General features: G+C 42.6%; 1 protein-coding gene across 7 annotated transcripts in view; it reads left to right on the forward strand.

The window, feature by feature from the left end:
• Positions 1-17,809, forward strand: part of SLC24A2 (solute carrier family 24 member 2) — a 478,660-nt gene that overhangs the window by 209,173 nt on the left and 251,678 nt on the right. For all 7 annotated transcript variants that reach the window (XM_033919559.1, XM_033919567.1, XM_033919576.1 and 4 more), the window contains one exon: positions 16,404-16,436. In XM_033919559.1, the coding sequence (XP_033775450.1) occupies positions 16,404-16,436 (33 nt within the window). The remainder of the gene's footprint in view (positions 1-16,403; positions 16,437-17,809) is intronic.

A 17,809-nucleotide genomic window follows, 5' to 3' on the forward strand; every position in this document is an offset into this window, starting at 1 on the left:
CATTTTCAGACCACCATTTTTCAATCAACAAAACTGTTGGTCAGACTTCCTTCTGCTTTTACTTAAGGATGGCTGCCAAAGCTTTGATCTGATACACGACTCTCTTGCCCGAGCTATCTCAGACTCACGAAAGAAGCATTACACCATGTGAAAACAACTGAAACAAAATCTGACAGCAGTTAAAACGAGTATTCGGTATTCCAAAATGTTAAATACTGCCTCAGAAAATGTAATACAGTCGACTCCGCTTAAGTGCAAGGCCTCCAGACCAGACCGCCACGTACGCTTAAACGGAGTGTGTGCTTAATCACCACTTTTTAGTCATGAAAAATCACAGTATGCTGTCGTCAAATGCAGTAAAACTTTTATTCAGCAAAAAACCACACTGAATACAATTTAACACGGTTCAGTTATAGAAACAGCACTGTGCCATCTAATGCAGTGTATCTCAAACTGTGTGCCAAGGCACACTAGTGTGCACCTGAGATTCCAAATGTGCCGCAGCACACTGAAGAGAGGTGCCTGCCAGTTTACTCGGTACAGCACAAGCACTGCCCGATTCACTGAAGGCCTGCATGCTTCCCCCCTGGCCTCCCGGTCTTACCTTTAAAGCTAATTACAGCAGCCTGCAGAGGATCGCTGGTACATAAAATGATTTTATTTTCAATATAGTGATTGAAATATGTCAGTTTTGAGAATTTATATCTGCTGTGTATATTGTGTGTATATGAAAAATGAATGGAAAAAAATTGCATTACAATTAGTAAAGGGGATGGGATCTGGGGCAGAGCTTGGGTGGGCCTAGGGAGGTTTGTAGTTTGGGTACTCAGTTGATATTTGTTAGACTTAGGAGGTGCTTAGCTTGAAGTAGTTGAGAAACACTGCTGTAGGCAATCAGCTGGCGCCAGTGCCTCTCCTTCTCTCTGGCCCTCTTCCCTGCTGTCACCCCCTACTGGCATCTCAGGGCCAAACTGGAGGGCCTCTGCACATGTGCGGACGTCTATGTGATGATGTCATGCATATACATGATGTCATCATGGCGACGTCTGCGCACTTCTAGGTGCCTCAAGCCGTGGCCACTACCTTCAGTGTGCCCCGATTTGAGAAAGTTTGAGAGACACTGGTCTAATGCAATACACTGTAAATCTTTTTTTAAACCAGCATTCTACTGAAATAATCAGTCATTGTTTTCTGCACGCAGATTGCATGATTCAGGCTGTATATCTGACTACTGATGCTGTAAAACTGGCCATAGTCATGACATCCATTTATCTACAGATGCAGCATGTGTAGGGACTTCAGTGTGTCCAAGAAGGAAACAATCTCTGCAAGTGTTTTCATTAGTCGTGATGACCGCAGCAGTATCTCCATCCTCATCAGACTCTTGGTTGTCTGTAGTGTCCTTTATGACTGTACAGATATCTGAATTAGTGCTGTCAGATGATGTGGGCACATTGTTGTCAACGGCGACATACAGTTCAAACTCTTGTGGCAAGAATCCAACTGGGAGTTCAATGGACAAAGTGTCAGCTTCAGTTGTCTCATCAGATGCCTGAACGAAGCTTGCCCGTCGATAGCAATTTGAAATCGTTGATGATGAGACTCGACCCCATGCCTCCCATACCATGTGAAGAGAGTCGAGCGCCATCATTTTTCTCGCAAGCTCAGCAGCTCAGGGGCTGGATTCCGTGCTTGCCTCAATCACTGCCATCACATATCTTAAGATGAGCGACCTGTAATGACGTTTGAAGTTGTCGATTATCCCTTGGTCCATCGTTTGGATCAAAGAGGTTGTGTTTGGCGGAAGAAACACAAGTTTGATGTTGGTTAGTCTTACGTCATTGCTGTGTGCTGCACAGTTATCACACAGCATTATAATATGCCTCCTACGCCTTCTCATCTGATTGTCAAGCTTCTTCAACCATTCAGTCCACAGTGTCGCCATCATCCATGTGTTTTTTGTTGCTTTCATATTCAACAGGCAGGCATTTAATGTTTTTGAAGTACCAAGGATTTTGATTCTTCCCAGTCACCAGTGGCTCGAGCTTTTCACAACCGTTCATGTTGCAACTAAGCAGCAATGTCAATCATTCCTTTGGCACCTTGAAGCCAACAGTTTTGCTGCATTTGAAAACCAATGTTCCATCGGGGATAGCATGCCAGTACAGGCCCATCTCATCAGCATTGAAAATGTTGAATGGTTTATATCCACCAATGACTGATGGCAATACTTCCATGACCCATCTTTCTGCACCAAACTCATCAGCGTCTTGTTTTTCGCCATGCTGCTTCTTAAATTTTATGCTATTATGAACTTTCCACATCTCTAGCCTTCCGTTTGTTGCTTTGAAGTCTTCTACGCCCAGTTATTCGGATAGCTGTGCTGCTTTCTCCATCAGCAGAGGGCCACTGATTGGCAGTTGACGACTTCTAGCTTCAACAAACCATCGCAGCAACGTATCCAGCCTTCCCAATTCTTTTCCGTTTTCTGGTAGGATTGCTGTTGTTTTGCCAGTCTTTCAATATGGCTTGCTTTTTTTTTTGTAAATCCGAGAAATCTGGCTAGGATGAATGCTGTAATGTTTTGCAGTAGAGACCTGACTCTCCCGTTGGTCAAGTCTCTTTAAGACATCGACACGTTCAGCCAAAGACAATGACTTTTGTTCAGCATGCTGGATACGTTCATCCAAAGACAAAGATTTTTGTCCACGTGACGCCATGGTGCAGTTCCGAAATTTCGAACACCTGGCCAGGCCTAGACTGCTGATCCGAGACACATGGCTCATCCACGTGAGAACATGATTGCTTTTAACCGGAGTGAACATTGCGTGAACGAATAAGAGGTGGGACCTATAACATCAGTGCCCATAAGCAGATTGTGTGCTTTTCAGAATTGAAATTATCCGGAGTTTACGTCTATTGACTTTAATGTAAAAAAAACCGGGACCATGATGGTAGGTTACGGATAACCGAAGCATGTGCTTAACTGACATGCACTTAGGTGGAGTCGACTATATACTGGAATATTCTAATACTCGGTGTAGCATTGCTAGGTTTGCTGCCAGTATATTAATTTTTATTGTTAATGAAAACACTCCTTAAATCCCATTATCCATCATCTATCTCCCTCTCCTCTGTTTTTAGACCCATTATTTCTTTTTTGAACCCTCCTTCCTCCGTGTATTTCTACACAAGGGCCCCCTACCCCTGAAGGCATGCCCCCTCCCATGTCCCGCATTTGTTCTTTTCTTCCACATCTTTCTATGCCTCTCTCTCTCTCTCTCTCTCTCTCTCCTTCCTTCCTTCCTTCCTTCCTCAACTGACTCACATGCGAAAATGGGAAGACAATGGTGTGACTTGAGAAGAGGGGTGATGTGGACAGCTGTATTTTGGACCAAATGCAATACTTTCATGCCTAAAGTAATACCTGGAAACAGCGAATTGCAATAAACAAGTCTTCTTGTAATCATGGACTATCTTGATCAGATTGTATTGATCCAAAAATGATTTTAATTGATGGACCGTGCGCCACTGATAAAAAAACAAACAAACAAACAAAAAAAACATTTGTCCAAGGTGTGTAATGTGTGCTGGGTTTAGCACGCCCAACCATTCTGAAACGTTACCTCCTTATGGTGAAAGGGAAGCAGCATATTTTCCCAAAGTATAGCACCTATTTGAAAGTTGCACTGACTACTAAAACCGCACAAATCGCTTTGCACGCTTGTCCATTTTCCCATGTGAACTTCAGGAGCCGACTACTGCAAGAGCAGAGACTTATTAGTAAATAGTCATTGGGTTAAAATTAAATTTGAGCGAGAGCAACAAGTTGAAAAACAGCTCACCAGTGCGCGAACCCCTGCCCTGGGCAACCAGACTCGCGCACCGCAAAGCATCCGCCTGGGTTGCCCTCTCTCACCATGACAATGCTCTGCCTGCCGCCGGGTCTCAATTCCTTCCCCCCGGCACGCTTTCACCATTGGACGTTTCCACCGTCTGCAGCCACAGGAGAGGGGCAGTGGGAGGCATAAGGTCATCACTCTCTCCACAGCGGCAGCTGTTGGTGCTTGAAGGAGCCATGGCAGGGGCGGGATGACAGGAAGGGAGTGAAAGTGACACCAAGCTCAGCCCCCCCACCACTGCCACCACCATCGCTGCGCGTCATGATCTACGTCGTCCGACCTCGTCGGCCTTCTCCTTCACTTCGGCCTGTAGGGTCACTGTAGGAACGTTTTGCTTTGGTATCAGTCATGTTATCCTTGGCCGGTGACTCAGTCACCGAATCGGTAAGCCAATTTTTTAAAAAATAGGAATTGATTCGAATCGTGAATCGGACAGCACTCGTCATTACTGTCCAGCAACACAAACTCAAAACTGGTAGAGGACCGCACTCTTATTACTAGGAATAAATATTGTCCAATACACACAGTTAGTGCTCTTAATAGCGGTAGAATAAATTAACGATAGCAGTCCTCAGTGAGCTTATCTTTTGGCATGTTCAGGCAATGGCTTCGACCCCAACCTGTGGCCAAAACGTTTTGCCTTGTGGCTGCCTCAGGAATAGGGCGGGAAGAGCCTGTGAAAAAATAGAATGAAAGCCCCATTACTGACTTGCCCACTGTCTTCAGAAAAAAACTGCAAAACAGGCACTGCTCATCTTCACTTATTTCCAATCGGCACTGATGTGCTCAGAACGCCCACGCAGAAGAGGCTGCCCAGCATCTGACATGTTATTGTAAACCCAGCCTACCTCTGACATCATGCATCCTTAACAAATCGAAACACGCTGAACATTTATGCCTCGGTTATCTGTTTATCGTGCATTCTTAACTCTCTGTTATGCTATAGTGGCATTAACTTGGACCGAGTCCACTTAAAAGCTATGGTGACTTAAAGTGAAGCCACTGTACTGTTGGAGTGGCTTGAGGTTTCCCAAGAGAGCAAAAGGATCCCCTCGTTCTTCTACCTGGGACTGGAGCAGACATTGAAGGACTAAGGTTGGCTCACTATACTACATAGCAGCAGTATCACAGTTGGTATCCTGATGATCTGATTGTCATGGGAAAACAAAGGGGAAGAATACATTCAGCTGAGTCACAATAAGGAGAGAGACCAATTCTGATATACAGGACTTTGGGTTAGCCTCAGGTGAGGCCCCAGTGACTGTGTAGAAGGATGACTAGGCAGGATGGGAAAACTTTTTGAACCCTTTACTAGAAAGGGTGTTCCTGACCCTGAAAAAGGCAAAGGCTGTTTGCAGGTTAAAGTATAGACATATAGAAGACCAGGGTTCTAGGGTGCACACAAGGTATCTGTGAAGTGGGATATCATTGTAGAAATGGATTAGTGTGGAAAGAAGCCTAGTCTAGTTTAATTACCCTAATTCTGAAGTAGCCAAAATGTTTTTGCACGTTTTAGAGATGTGATATGTCGAGCCATTTTCAGAAAAGAAATAACAATTTAGGAGTGATCAGTGTTTCTGGTCTTTTTTAAATAATTAGTAAACAAGAATTCCTGTCTGCTGTGTTTCCCATTTGATATAGTTGCAGTCAGAATGCTTTTCTCATCAGATTAGACTGGTCACACTTATGCCCTGGTGGTGAAAAAAAAAAAATCAACTTGATCAAAAGTTTGATGGTGCTTGCAAAATACAGTTCACACTTTCAAGCACATTACACAATGTCATGACTCTTCATTATTCCAGTAACAAGCAAACCCTTTTTCTTTTAAATGTAAGCTGCGTCACCAGGATCTGACCTTTGGAGGAAATGGTATCAGTCATCTACTGAACTGTGAAACACAAAGTACAAAAATAGCAGGGTATTATTTTCACTACTTCAAATTCCCTTTGTTGATACTGCAGTTCCTGTCACTGAAAGAGAAAAAGTGGAATATACATAACTCATTTATAATTGGTGGTTTAATCTTCTATTTTCTGATCATGTTTAAAAAATAGTTCCTTTATAAGCAGTCCAAGTGAAGACCCAAAAGTCAGTTCCTCTCATGAACACACTTCTGGTATACCATATTATCCTTTTCTGAGCTCTAGGTTTTCACGCAGGCATCATAATCTCACATGTGGGTGACATCCATGGAACTCAGTACAGACACTACCAAGTGAACTGTCACTTTAAATCTATAAGCGGTGCCCATACCACACGCATGCCTGTGCTTTCCCACCTGACGTTTTCCATGGAGCTATGTCTTCATTTTTCTCATCAGCGTATCAAATTTTTGCCCCCTTTTTTTTTTGTGCCTTCCCGTACACTTTTTCTCAGCGTTTCCCTCCTAATTTGTTGTTTTTATTGTGTGCTGGTATTTTACCTGACTTTGGTTCATTTTTATCAATTTTTTATTTTTTTCCCCTTCAAGCCACTCTGAGCCCTTTTCTACTTCCGGGAGCATTGATCATTTTCAGCATCATAGTTACTCGACCTCCATGAACTATGGAGCTCTTTGACTTAGAATTGGCCATATTCCTCTCCATGTCAAAGAGGGTTCCAAGTGGCTTTAAGAAATGCCCTGACCTACATTATTTGCTATGTCTAGTGTCTAGGTCCTGAACATTTGGACATTCACTTTAACCTCTGTCTCTGCAAACAAAAGAGGTCACTAAAAAGTCTGAAAACTTAAGTTTAAAAAACTTTTCAGTACCGCTGAAAAGTTGGTGTTGACACTGAGCATGGTAGGGGACTCGGAACATAACATAACTTTATTCTTCTATACCGCCATGACCAAAAAGATTTCTAGGCAGTTTACACCAAGGAAAGCTGGACAATCAGTGAAATACAGAAATGATATAGAAATACAAAGTGTTTCATAAAAGGATACAAAATACAAAAACATTTATTTAAAATACAATTTTTAGTAATGATGACCTGTGTTAGGAGATGAATTTATCAAACATTGTCGTCTTAATTGCTTTCCAAAAAAAGCAGTAAGACGACATAGCTTGACAAATGCATTTACCTAACCAAGACTGCTGTTTACCTGCTTGAAACACTCAGCCTCCTATGACTTGGCACTGAATGCATTGATACCACATTCAGAGCATCTTCAGAGACGGAATTCCACTTCCTCTTCATCTATGCCTTTTGCATTGAGGGACGCAGCACACAAGAAAGCTAAGAAGTAGAAACATTCTTCTCCTTCTAAGCATGTTTACTGTGTCCTCATTAGGTCGACTTGCTCAATGCATAGTAAGTGTTGACACACTAGGATCACTCTTTCCATCCAGCTGATGTCTTCTTAGAGACATGCCTCAACATCGAGGTTTTCCATGCCCCAACATCTAGTACAGTAAACTGCTTCCATGATGATGTCTCTCCTGAAGGAGATCTGGGCTATACTCAGACAAGAGCTTTTTGAGCTACTGGAAACACAATCTTAGGTGTTAACGGCTTCCATGCCTGCCTCAGCCCAGCCTGAGGATATATCAAAGCATTAATCAAGGACGAAGTCATGCACCCCTGCTTGACATCGAGCATCAAGGTCAACACAGACCAACTTGACACATACATCATCATCAACAGAGGAGTTGTCTCTTGGATCAGACCATTGGCCTACACCTCAACACACAGTCAGTGTTCCTCATGACACACACTCCCTAATTCACCTAGTCAGGAGTACTTCAAGGAGTCTGACTCAGCTATCTCCAACCATTCAGATGAGGATTTGTCAGAATACTCAGCAGAAGAATCGTATAGTATAGCTTCTGATCCATCTCTTCCTCTTCAACTACGAAAGTCTCTGCCAGATAATATATCTACTTCCAGTTTCATGAGGCAGATGGGTCAGGCTTTGCCCATCAAAATGGAAACAGTGGAGGAACCTCACTACAAACATGCATCTTGGGATGCAGTGGGAAGGGCTGAAGGCCCTGATTGACTCAAAATTGCCAAGATGCATTGGGAAGGGGAAGCCCCATCATTTGCAGCATACAGCCCTGTAGGCAGGAAGAAGGGAGCTTCCCTCCTGCCATTTTCTCATCTGAAGATATGGGGGAATCCAGGGATGTGGAAGGGGAGCCCAGGAATGTTGGGAGGGGGGTAGGGATATCGGGAAGGTCAGGGATGACAGGGGGATGTCAGGGATTTCAGGGGAAGGAGTGTAGGGCTCCGCGGCTCAGCTGATCCTGGTGGGGGAATCCCCATCAGCTGAACCACCAGGAATCCCCGAAACCGGCTCAGCTGATGGGGATTCCTTCTGCCATGATCAAACAAGGTAATTGGTGGGTACGTCTATAAAACTTACTTTTGTACGTTTTTCACGTGAATGTTTTTATTTTTGAAAATGGACAAAAAAGATAGACATCCTAAAGATCAAAACTTTTACCTGGCTCATTTTCAAAAATAAAAGATAGACATTTGGCAGCTTTGAAAATGGACATTTTTCCTTCTGGGTTTGTGGAAGTCTTACAAACAAACAAAATCACTGAGAAAAATAAAATTTTCAAAAACAAAAGGATTCAAATCTAATGAAATATAACCCACAAAGAATCCACTCATTAAAATCACAATCTAAATTCATTCAATTTGTTATGTCAATGTGATCTAAATGAACCAATATCAATATGTATATAAATACATTTTAAAACTTTATTACTTTATTACTAGCATCATCAATTCATTTAACATAAACATACAACCATACAACTAAATATTGCTAAGTATTGAAAAAACAAAAAAAAGAAAACCCAAAGAAAAATATATCAAAAAAGGAAGCAAAGGAATCCACTAAATTCATTGTATAAAGAAGATATTCAAAAGTCACTTAGCTCGAGTTGATCGTTGTGTAGAGATATTGTTCATAAGTCACTTAACTCGAGTTGATCCAAACTTCAACTTGTATCGTCTCAATAGCAAGGCCAAAGAGACAAAGTGGAGTCCTGAGCCATCCAGCAGAAAAAACTCACACAATAAAAGTTCATATATAAATTGATCCCAAAGTCATAAAGTGCAAGTGCAATAAAGTGATCTAAAAAGAACGAACAATTTATCCAAATTTCACGAAACCTTCAAATTCCCTCCTCCTCAACACGAGCCGTGTTTCAATGACTTTCTTTATCAAGAGGAAGAATCGTACGGGCAGGAGATAGAAGCTAGCTTAACCAAGAGCAAAGATGGCAGTCACCACGCCAACACAGCTGCCATCTTTGCTCTTGGTTAAGCTAGCTTCTATCTCTTGCCCGTACGATTCTTCCTCTTGATAAAGAAAGTCATCGAAACAGCTCGTGTTGAGGAGGAGGGAATTGCAAGATTTCGTGGAATTTGGATGAATTGTTCGTTCTTTTTGGATCACTTTATTGCACTTGCACTTTATGACTTTGGGATCAATTTATATATAAACTTTTATTTGTGAGTTTTTTCTGCTGGATGGCTCAGGACTCCACTTTGTCTCTTTTGCCTTGCTATTGAGATGATACAAGTTGAAGTTTGGATCAACTCAAGTTATGTGACTTATGAACAATATCTCTTGAGCTTCCAACTTGAGCTTCCAACTCTCCGAAATAGGCATAAGCTCCACAGTCCTTGATTGGTTCTCGAAATTCCTACGCTTCCGCTCCTACACCGTAAACACAAACGGTTCCTCATCCCCCGCCTGGAAGCCGAAATGTGGAGTCCCGCAAGGCTCACCCCTCTCTCCTATTCTTTTCAACATCTACATGTCCTCTCTGAAACTCCTTCATCTATCCCCCCTAGAAACTCTCTACTCCTATGCTGATGACATCCTCATCCTCCTCGAAACCGACGCGAACCTCTCGAACCTCGCTGAGAACATCTCCACATGTATTACGAACCTCCAATCCTGGGCCCAATCTGTACAAATGAAACTGAATGAGTCCAAAACCAAACTCCTTTGGCTCGGCCCAATTTCAGATCATTTACCCACCTCCATCCCTCTACCTTCCGGCCCCACTCTTCATCTTGAGTTTTCAAGCAAAGTCCTAGGCATCATCTTAGACTCCTCTCTCTCTTTCAATGATCACCTCAACTCCCTGGTAAAAAAATGCTTCTTTAGCCTCCATATGTTAAGAAAAGTAAGATCTTGCTTTCATCATTCTCATTTCGCCATCCTCGTCCAATCCACCATCCTCTCTAGACTAGACTACTGGAACTCCATCTATATAAGCCTAACTAAGAAAAACCTCCATAGACTTCAGCTAATTCAGAACGCCGCTGCCAAGCTTATCTTCGCAAAAGGCAAGTTTGATCATGTTTCCCCACTCCTCTCCAAGCTTCACTGGCTCCCAGTATACTCCAGAGTCCTCTATAAATGTGCCTGCTTAGCCTTCAAGATTCTACATGGCGTCCTTCCTCCCGTTATCCCACTCTTCTGGAATTCATCAAACCCGCTCTTTTCTAGACCCTCCCAAAAACTGAAACTATCTTTCCCATCTATAAAAGGTATATCCCGCGCAGGAAAACTTGGAACATCCCTCCCCTTTAGAACCACTGAACTCTGGAACAACCTCTCATCCCCGCTCAGAAATTCTAGCTCCTTCCAATCCTTCCGTAAACGCTTGAAAACTTGGCTCTTCTCAAAAATCTAATCTCCTCCCGTTCTCTAGTACCCTGCCCCTCTTTATCCTCTCAGTCCCTCTCCTATATCCCTTCTTTGTAATTCCTTTCCTCTTAACCTCTGTAAACCGTACCGAGCTCTGCGCATGCGGAGATGGTGCGGTATACAAACCTAAGGTTTAGTTTAGTTTAGTTTAGAGCTAAGTGACTTTTGAATATCTTCTTTATACAATGAATTTAGTGGATTCCTTTGCTTCGTTTTTTGTTTTTTCAATACTTAGCAATATTTAGTTGTATGGTAGTATGTTTATGTTCAATGAATTGATGATGCTAGTAATAAAGTTTTTAAATGTATTTATATACATATTGGTATTGGTTCATTTAGATCACATTGACATAACAAATTGAATGAATTTAGATTGTGATTTTAATGAGTGGATTCTTTGTGGTTTGTGGAAGTCTTGCCAAAACATCCAACCTCAGACTTAGGCACACTTTCAATTATGCCCCTTTAAATGACCTCAAACTATAAACAAATTTAACTAAAACTCTAAGAAATAAAAACTTGCATGTAGTGCAACACCAGAGAAACAAAAAGATGTATTTCTGCCTGTGCAAAACATGAATATGGCACATGCCAGGGTTGGTGTTGTGGAGGGGTTATAATAATGGCAACTGCCCTTGGCTCCCTGGCCAGAGAGTCACAAGCCTTCTGGAAGCTGAAAATGATGCAGCTTGGTAATCTGGTTCTCTTCCAAATTTATGTCCTGGGCCCCACCCATGAATAACACCAGCTCTGGCAAGATGTACATTCCAAATCTGACATATCTAGATGGTCCCAGTCTCTAGTTTCTGCTTCCCTCTGACGTCTCTTAACTCACTTGCCAGGGTGTCCTGTCCATCTGACATTTCTTTTCTGTCTTTCCTCAGATATTAATTCACACTCGGCTTTCTCCAGTTTATTTGTATGCCTCTCAAATGTCATCCATCCTTTTCATCCTCCAGTGTTCAAGCTCTTTTTACTAGAGAATGACACGGAGACAAATTTGTCCCTATCCCCAATCCTGTCCCATCCCTATGAGTTTTGTTCCTGTCCCTACCCCATCCCTGTAAGTTCTGTCCTCATCTGCACAAGCAGGGATGGGACGGGGATGGAGATAGAGAGAGATTCTGTGGAGATGGGGACAAATTTGTCTCTGTGTCTGTTGGGATGGGAGCATATTTTGTCCCAGTGTCATTCTCTACTTTTTACTGCTTCTGTCTACCTCTCCATCTCTCCCTGTGACCCATGTGAAACATCTCCCCTCTCCTTTCTCACTATGCATATCAGTCATCTATTCTGTCTTCCCTCCCTTCATGCCCAGTCATTTTTCTCTGACCTTCCCTTCTATCCAGTATCTCCCCCAATCTTTCCTCCCACCTTCCTCCATATTCAGAACATCCTCTCATCTCCTTTTCTACCATATCCAGCATTCCCCCTGTCTTCTTTCTTCTTTCTTATCTAGCATAGTCCACAATCTCCATTTCTACCTTCTTCCCTGCACACATGACCCCTAATTTTCCATCTTCTTCCATGTCCCCCCAATCTTCCATTCCATCTTCTTCCATATCCAGTAGTTCCTCCCATCTGTCTTACCATCCTGTCCAGTACAGAGAAAGAGGCAAGGGAGGCATCCTGTCAGCCTAAAAAACAGTCTTTATTCAAACTAATAGTCCTAACAAGAATCCAAGTTTCAGCGTTTCAAACAACACTTTCCTCAGGGGACACTGACAGAGAGTTCTCCATGGTGCGCTGTCAAAGTGACAAAGAACAAATTTACCAAAAATCCAGAAATATGTTCTTTCTCGCTTTGACAGCTTGCCATAGAGAACTCTATGTCAGTGTCCCCTGAGGAAGGTGTTAGAAACGCCAAACCTTGGATCCTTGTTGGGACCATTAGTTTGAATAAAGATTCTATTTTTTGACTGACAGGAGGCCTCCCTTGCCTCAAAAACCAAAGAGTACAGAGAAAGAGACAAGGACCTTCTTTTTTTCTATTACCACCTTGTCCATCATCTCTCCCTGATTTCCTTCTACCTAGCCTCCTCTGTCATCTTGCCTTCTGCTCAGATTCTTCTCTACCATCTCTCCCTGATCTCCCATGTCAAATACCCTCCTCTAAAAAGAGGACATGTCTGGGTAAATCTGGTAACCCTACATTCAGGTACAGTAGGTATTTTTCTGTCCCTGGAAGGCTTACAATTTAAATTTTGCATCTGAAGCAATGAAGGGTTAAGTTACTTATCCAAGGTGTCAAGGAGCATCAGTGGGACTTGAACTTCCTACTACTATTAATCATTTCTCTAGGACGTCTAGACTTATGCAGCACATCCAAATGACTGAAATACAATAAAGTGGTCACACTTTGTGCTTGATTCTATATATGGTGCCTAAAAACTTGGCGTTGACTAGAATGGCACTTAGCGCGATTCTAGAATCTGCATGTACCTTTTATATAATCGGAAGCTGCATGTACCTTTTATATAATCGTGCTTAGTACCTGTGTGCTTCGCATAACTTAGGTGCACCCATTTAGGCCAGCTAAAACCAGGCCTAAATGGCTGCGCCTAAGTTATGCACACATTGGACTTATTCTATAACAATGTGCATAACTTGTAGGAACAACCATGATTCACTCCTGGCCTTGCCACCTTTTCAGATTTGCACGCTGCAACTGGTACACTTTTCAAATTATGTGTGTAATTTTTAATTAGTGCCAGGTAGCATCGGGTACGAGGTGTTGGCAATTATTGATACCAGGCCAATTAATTGAGTTGTACATGCACATTGACTACACGTACCAATGTGCACACACAACCATATACAGAATTTAGGGGTTTGTCTCTTAAAGCATGTGCCACCTTATATAATTACCCTTGATGTGATAAATCTAGGAGAGCATCAGGTTTCCCTACATTAAGGTACATTAAGGGCTATTTCCAACAGTGTTCCAAATTAGCAGTGTTGCTATGGCAATTTAAAACTCTTCCAATAAAATGTATAGTTCTAAGAGGAGGAATAATCCAGTATACAAAAACGATAGTTCCCTTAAAGTAATAATGGAGCTGACTAAAGTGCTAGATTGAAATTGTTATGGAATCTCATCAGACTATGGCCATCCCTTAACCATAAAATAATTTTGTTTTTCACAGCAGCTGATAAGTGCTAGAATTTTATTCAGCACAAATGATAGTTTTATACGGGAATATCATTTAATTGAACTCTAGCAGTTGGATGCTATTAAATTATTTAACATGTTAACTGTTAGGATTATAGACCAATGATATAATTCGTATCAATGCTGTCATAACCTGGTGTGAACTTTGACATATATAGCATGTCTTTGGTGTTTCAGTAGCAGCAGTGGATTATTAATTACTGAAGGTCTCCTTTCCAATTTGAAGAATTTCAATCCATCGCCACAGTTCTGTTATTACATTAAGTGGAGTTTTGGGGTTTTTTTGTGTAGTTTCTGTGGTAGACATTTTTATGTTGCCTTTACAGTACATGTGAACTTTATATCTGTGTTCTATATGAAATTGTTTAGGTAAGCTAGTATTTATCAATTGTTTTGTGGTGGTGACTCCATGATCACAGCCAAATAAAATTGTGTGACCCCTTGAGATGCAGAATAATGATGTACCTAAGGAGAGCCCACCTAGGTCACCCCCAATGTGGGTTTTGTGACCTTATTTGGGGTCCCTACCTATGGTTTGGAAGCTCTGATGTAAGCTGACTTGAAAGCTTGCCAGATGCAGAATTTTTTGAAAAGTATGCGTGAAGATTTCAATAATACCGTACCTCTCTATTCATAGTTTTCCTCCCCTGCCCTAGACATACCTCAGCTCAAGCTGAGTATGCTCGGTATTTTCCTGTTCTGAAAGAGCTTACAGTTTCAACTAGGAACTGAGGCAGTGAAGGGTTAAGTGACTTGCCCAAAATTACAGGGAAAATCAGTGGGAATTCAGGGTTCAGACTAGAACTGTCCAATTCAAGAAAATGTTTTTCATTTCAATTCAGTTTTGCCAAAAGAATTGATTTTTCGATTCAGTACAATTCAATTTGCTTTCTATGATATATAACTTTAAAATTAATTGGCGGGTTTATATTTCAGCCTCTAAACCCATCCCACCCCATCCCCCTTTGCCCTCTCCAATTCCAAGCCAGACCTGTCAAGTATAAACAAAACAAACACCGTTAGACCCTAGATTGCACTCAATAACACCAGCTCTGGCAGGATATATATTTCAAATCTGAGGGATTGTAATCGCAAAATAGAAAATAAAATTTATTTATTTTTCTATCTTTTGTTGTCTGTTTATTTTATTATTCAAATCATGTTTGTCCTAGGCCAGGGGTAGGCAATTCCTATCCTTGAGAGCCACAGGTAGGTCAGTTTTTCAGGATATCCACGATAAATATGCATGAGATAGATTTGCATCTCAAGGAGGCAGTGCATTCAAATCCATTTCATACATATTCATTGTGAATATCCTGAAAACCTGATTTGCCTGTGGCTCTTGAGGACTGGAATTGCCTACCCCTATCCTAGGCTCTGGTTTCTGTTTGTCTTCTGTTAACTCACTTGCCAGGATCTCCTGCCCATTTTACCTTTTTTTTTTTTTCTTTTCTTTCTCCGTGCTTACCATCCACCTTCCATCTCTTTACCTTCCCTTCTCTCTCCTCCCTGCAAATCCATCACCCCGCGCCCCCCCCCCAGGATTCAACACCTTCTCTCCCTTCCCCTCTTGCTCCGGCCTCCAGTCCAGTGTCTCTCTCCCTTCCCTCCACCCCATGTAGCCAACACCCTCTTTATCTTACCTTTCTTCCAGCCCCCCCCCCCACGCCACATTTCAGGCACCCTCTTCTCGTCTTTTCCCTCCAGCCCCCCCCCAACCATATGGCCAGCACCCTGTCTTCTGTTTTTTCTAGCCCCCCCCCCCCCCAATATGGCCTTAATCTTCTCTCTCTTCCCTTTCCTCTAGCCCCCACCCCAATTCAGGCCTGCTCTTGGGTTTTTCCTCTGCCAGATTCCACAAAACAGGAAGTTACATCAAAAGGAAGGACTGCAGCAGAGGGAAAGCCCAAGAGCAGGCCTGAATCAGTGAGTCTGATCCCCTCCCCCCCAAAAAAAAGAAAAAAAATCAATCAATTTGAATCAAATCGTGAATCAGGCAGTACTAGTTTAGACTTCACGGGTCCCCCTTGAGAACAAGTCACTTAACTCTTCAATAGCTCAGGTATTAGCATAAGACTGTATTCATGAGAACAAACTCTGTGCATGCTATGGGTGCTTAAGCACCCCTAATATTGAACAAACACCTTGATTGTGTACAGAGAGAGGTAATTTCCACTAGGTTTAGCACCACCCAAGCATTTTGTAAAGTTGGCTTCTATGATTCTAGTAAGTCCTCTGGGGAAAGGAAAATAACCTACCTTGAGCTTCAACTGGAAAGAGGAAGCTAGATCTTTAAAATAAATAAAGGACATAAACTGTGGAATATGCAAGCTTTTGCCACACTAAGGGAGGCTGATTTTCAGACTGCTGATTAATATGGATGAAACAGTCGTAACCTGCTAGGAAAATGTAATTTAAAAATTGACCTCCTAACCTTCCTTTTTTTTCTTATAGATTCATGTTTAATTACTTGCTGTAATACCAACTTCTAACTTTGATCTCAATAGTTTTAGAACTTTGCCAAATAATTTGTAAGATCTCATGCAGATTTATTGCCATTTTGTACCTGAGAGCAAACATGGTACTGCAGTGAATCATCAATTCCTATTGTCCTGATTTTGCCATATCATTCTTGGTTTTCATCTCTTTATTTTCTTTCTTCTAGAGCTGGAGCGAGTCCAGATCCGCATCCACTAAGGTCAGTATGGCACTCTATAGTATTTTACCATTAAAATATATATATTTTTCATTTTGCATCCAAGTCTATGGTCAGTACATTTTCTAATGGAAGTCAGTATTTGAGCATATTTGAACTGACTATGAATGATATATTTTGCTACTATATCAAACATTTTCATAGGCTTCTAGAATACTAAGGGCCTCTTTTACAAAACAACAGTAGCGAGTCCCGGCGTGGCAAAAAGCGACGCAGCCCATAGTAATTGAATGGGCTGTGTCACATTTGCCATGTGAGAATTGCTACCATGGCTTTGTAAAAGGGGCCCTAAATATCGACCATATTTTTTTCTCCATAAGATGCACCCACCTCTAGAGGAGGAAAAACCAAGAAAAAAAAATTCTGAACCAAATGGTGTGCCCTGTAACCTGTCCCTCCTCTGGTGGTCTAGTGGTAGGCTGGTACAGGGCACATCTAGTGGTGGACACGTCTAATGGTAGGCAGCCCCAAGCCAGCCTGCCCCTAGCCAGCCAGCCCCAAACCAGCCAGCCAGCCCCAGGCCAGCTAGCCCTAAACCAGTCCCAGGCCAGCTAGCCCTAAACCAGTCCCAGGCCAACCAGCCAGCCAGCTCCAGGCCAGCTAGCCAGTCCCAGGCCAACCAGACAACTCCAGGCCAGCCAGACAGCTCCAAGCCAGGCAGCCAGCTCCAGGACAGCCAGCCCCAGGTAAGCCCCCCATATCTTTTTAAATTTTTCCATCAGCTCCAGTCGGCTTCGCTCCTTTCCTGCCTGCCGTGGCAGCCTTCACTCTTCCGGGCTCCTCATTTCCCGGCCAACGGCGAAACAAATCAGCAGCGTGGCCGTCAGGAGCAAGCTTTACGCTCTCCTACTTGGCCCCACGCTGCTTTCTGAATGGCTGCCATAGGTTTTCGCGAAACTCGTGAGAACTTACGGCAGCCATTCAGAAAGCAGCATGGGGCCGAGCAGGAGAGTGTAAAGCTTGCTCCTGACGGCCGCACTGCTGATTTGTTTTTTTGCTGCGGAAATGAGGAACTGGCTGGACACTGGACCACCAGGTAAAACAGGAGCGATGGTAGGCGGGCGGACGGACCGGGGGGGGGTTAAGAAAAGGTGGTGCTGTGGCAGTATGCAGGCGGGTGGGTTTAAAAAGGAGGTATGGCGGCAGCAGGTGGGTGGGTTTAAAAAGGAGGTGTGGCAGCGGGCAGGTTTTACAGTGGTACGGGGAAGGGTAACAAAATTTGTACCTTCACTTCACAAGACGCACCGAGAGTTCCACCCACTTTTGGATGGAAAAAAGTGTCTCTTATGGAGCGAAAAATATGGTTTATTCTGGACAGCTTTATTATTATGTATTTAATTTAAGAATATATAACT

This window comes from Geotrypetes seraphini, chromosome 1, assembly GCF_902459505.1.
Source record: "Geotrypetes seraphini chromosome 1, aGeoSer1.1, whole genome shotgun sequence".
NCBI lineage: Eukaryota > Metazoa > Chordata > Amphibia > Gymnophiona > Dermophiidae > Geotrypetes > Geotrypetes seraphini.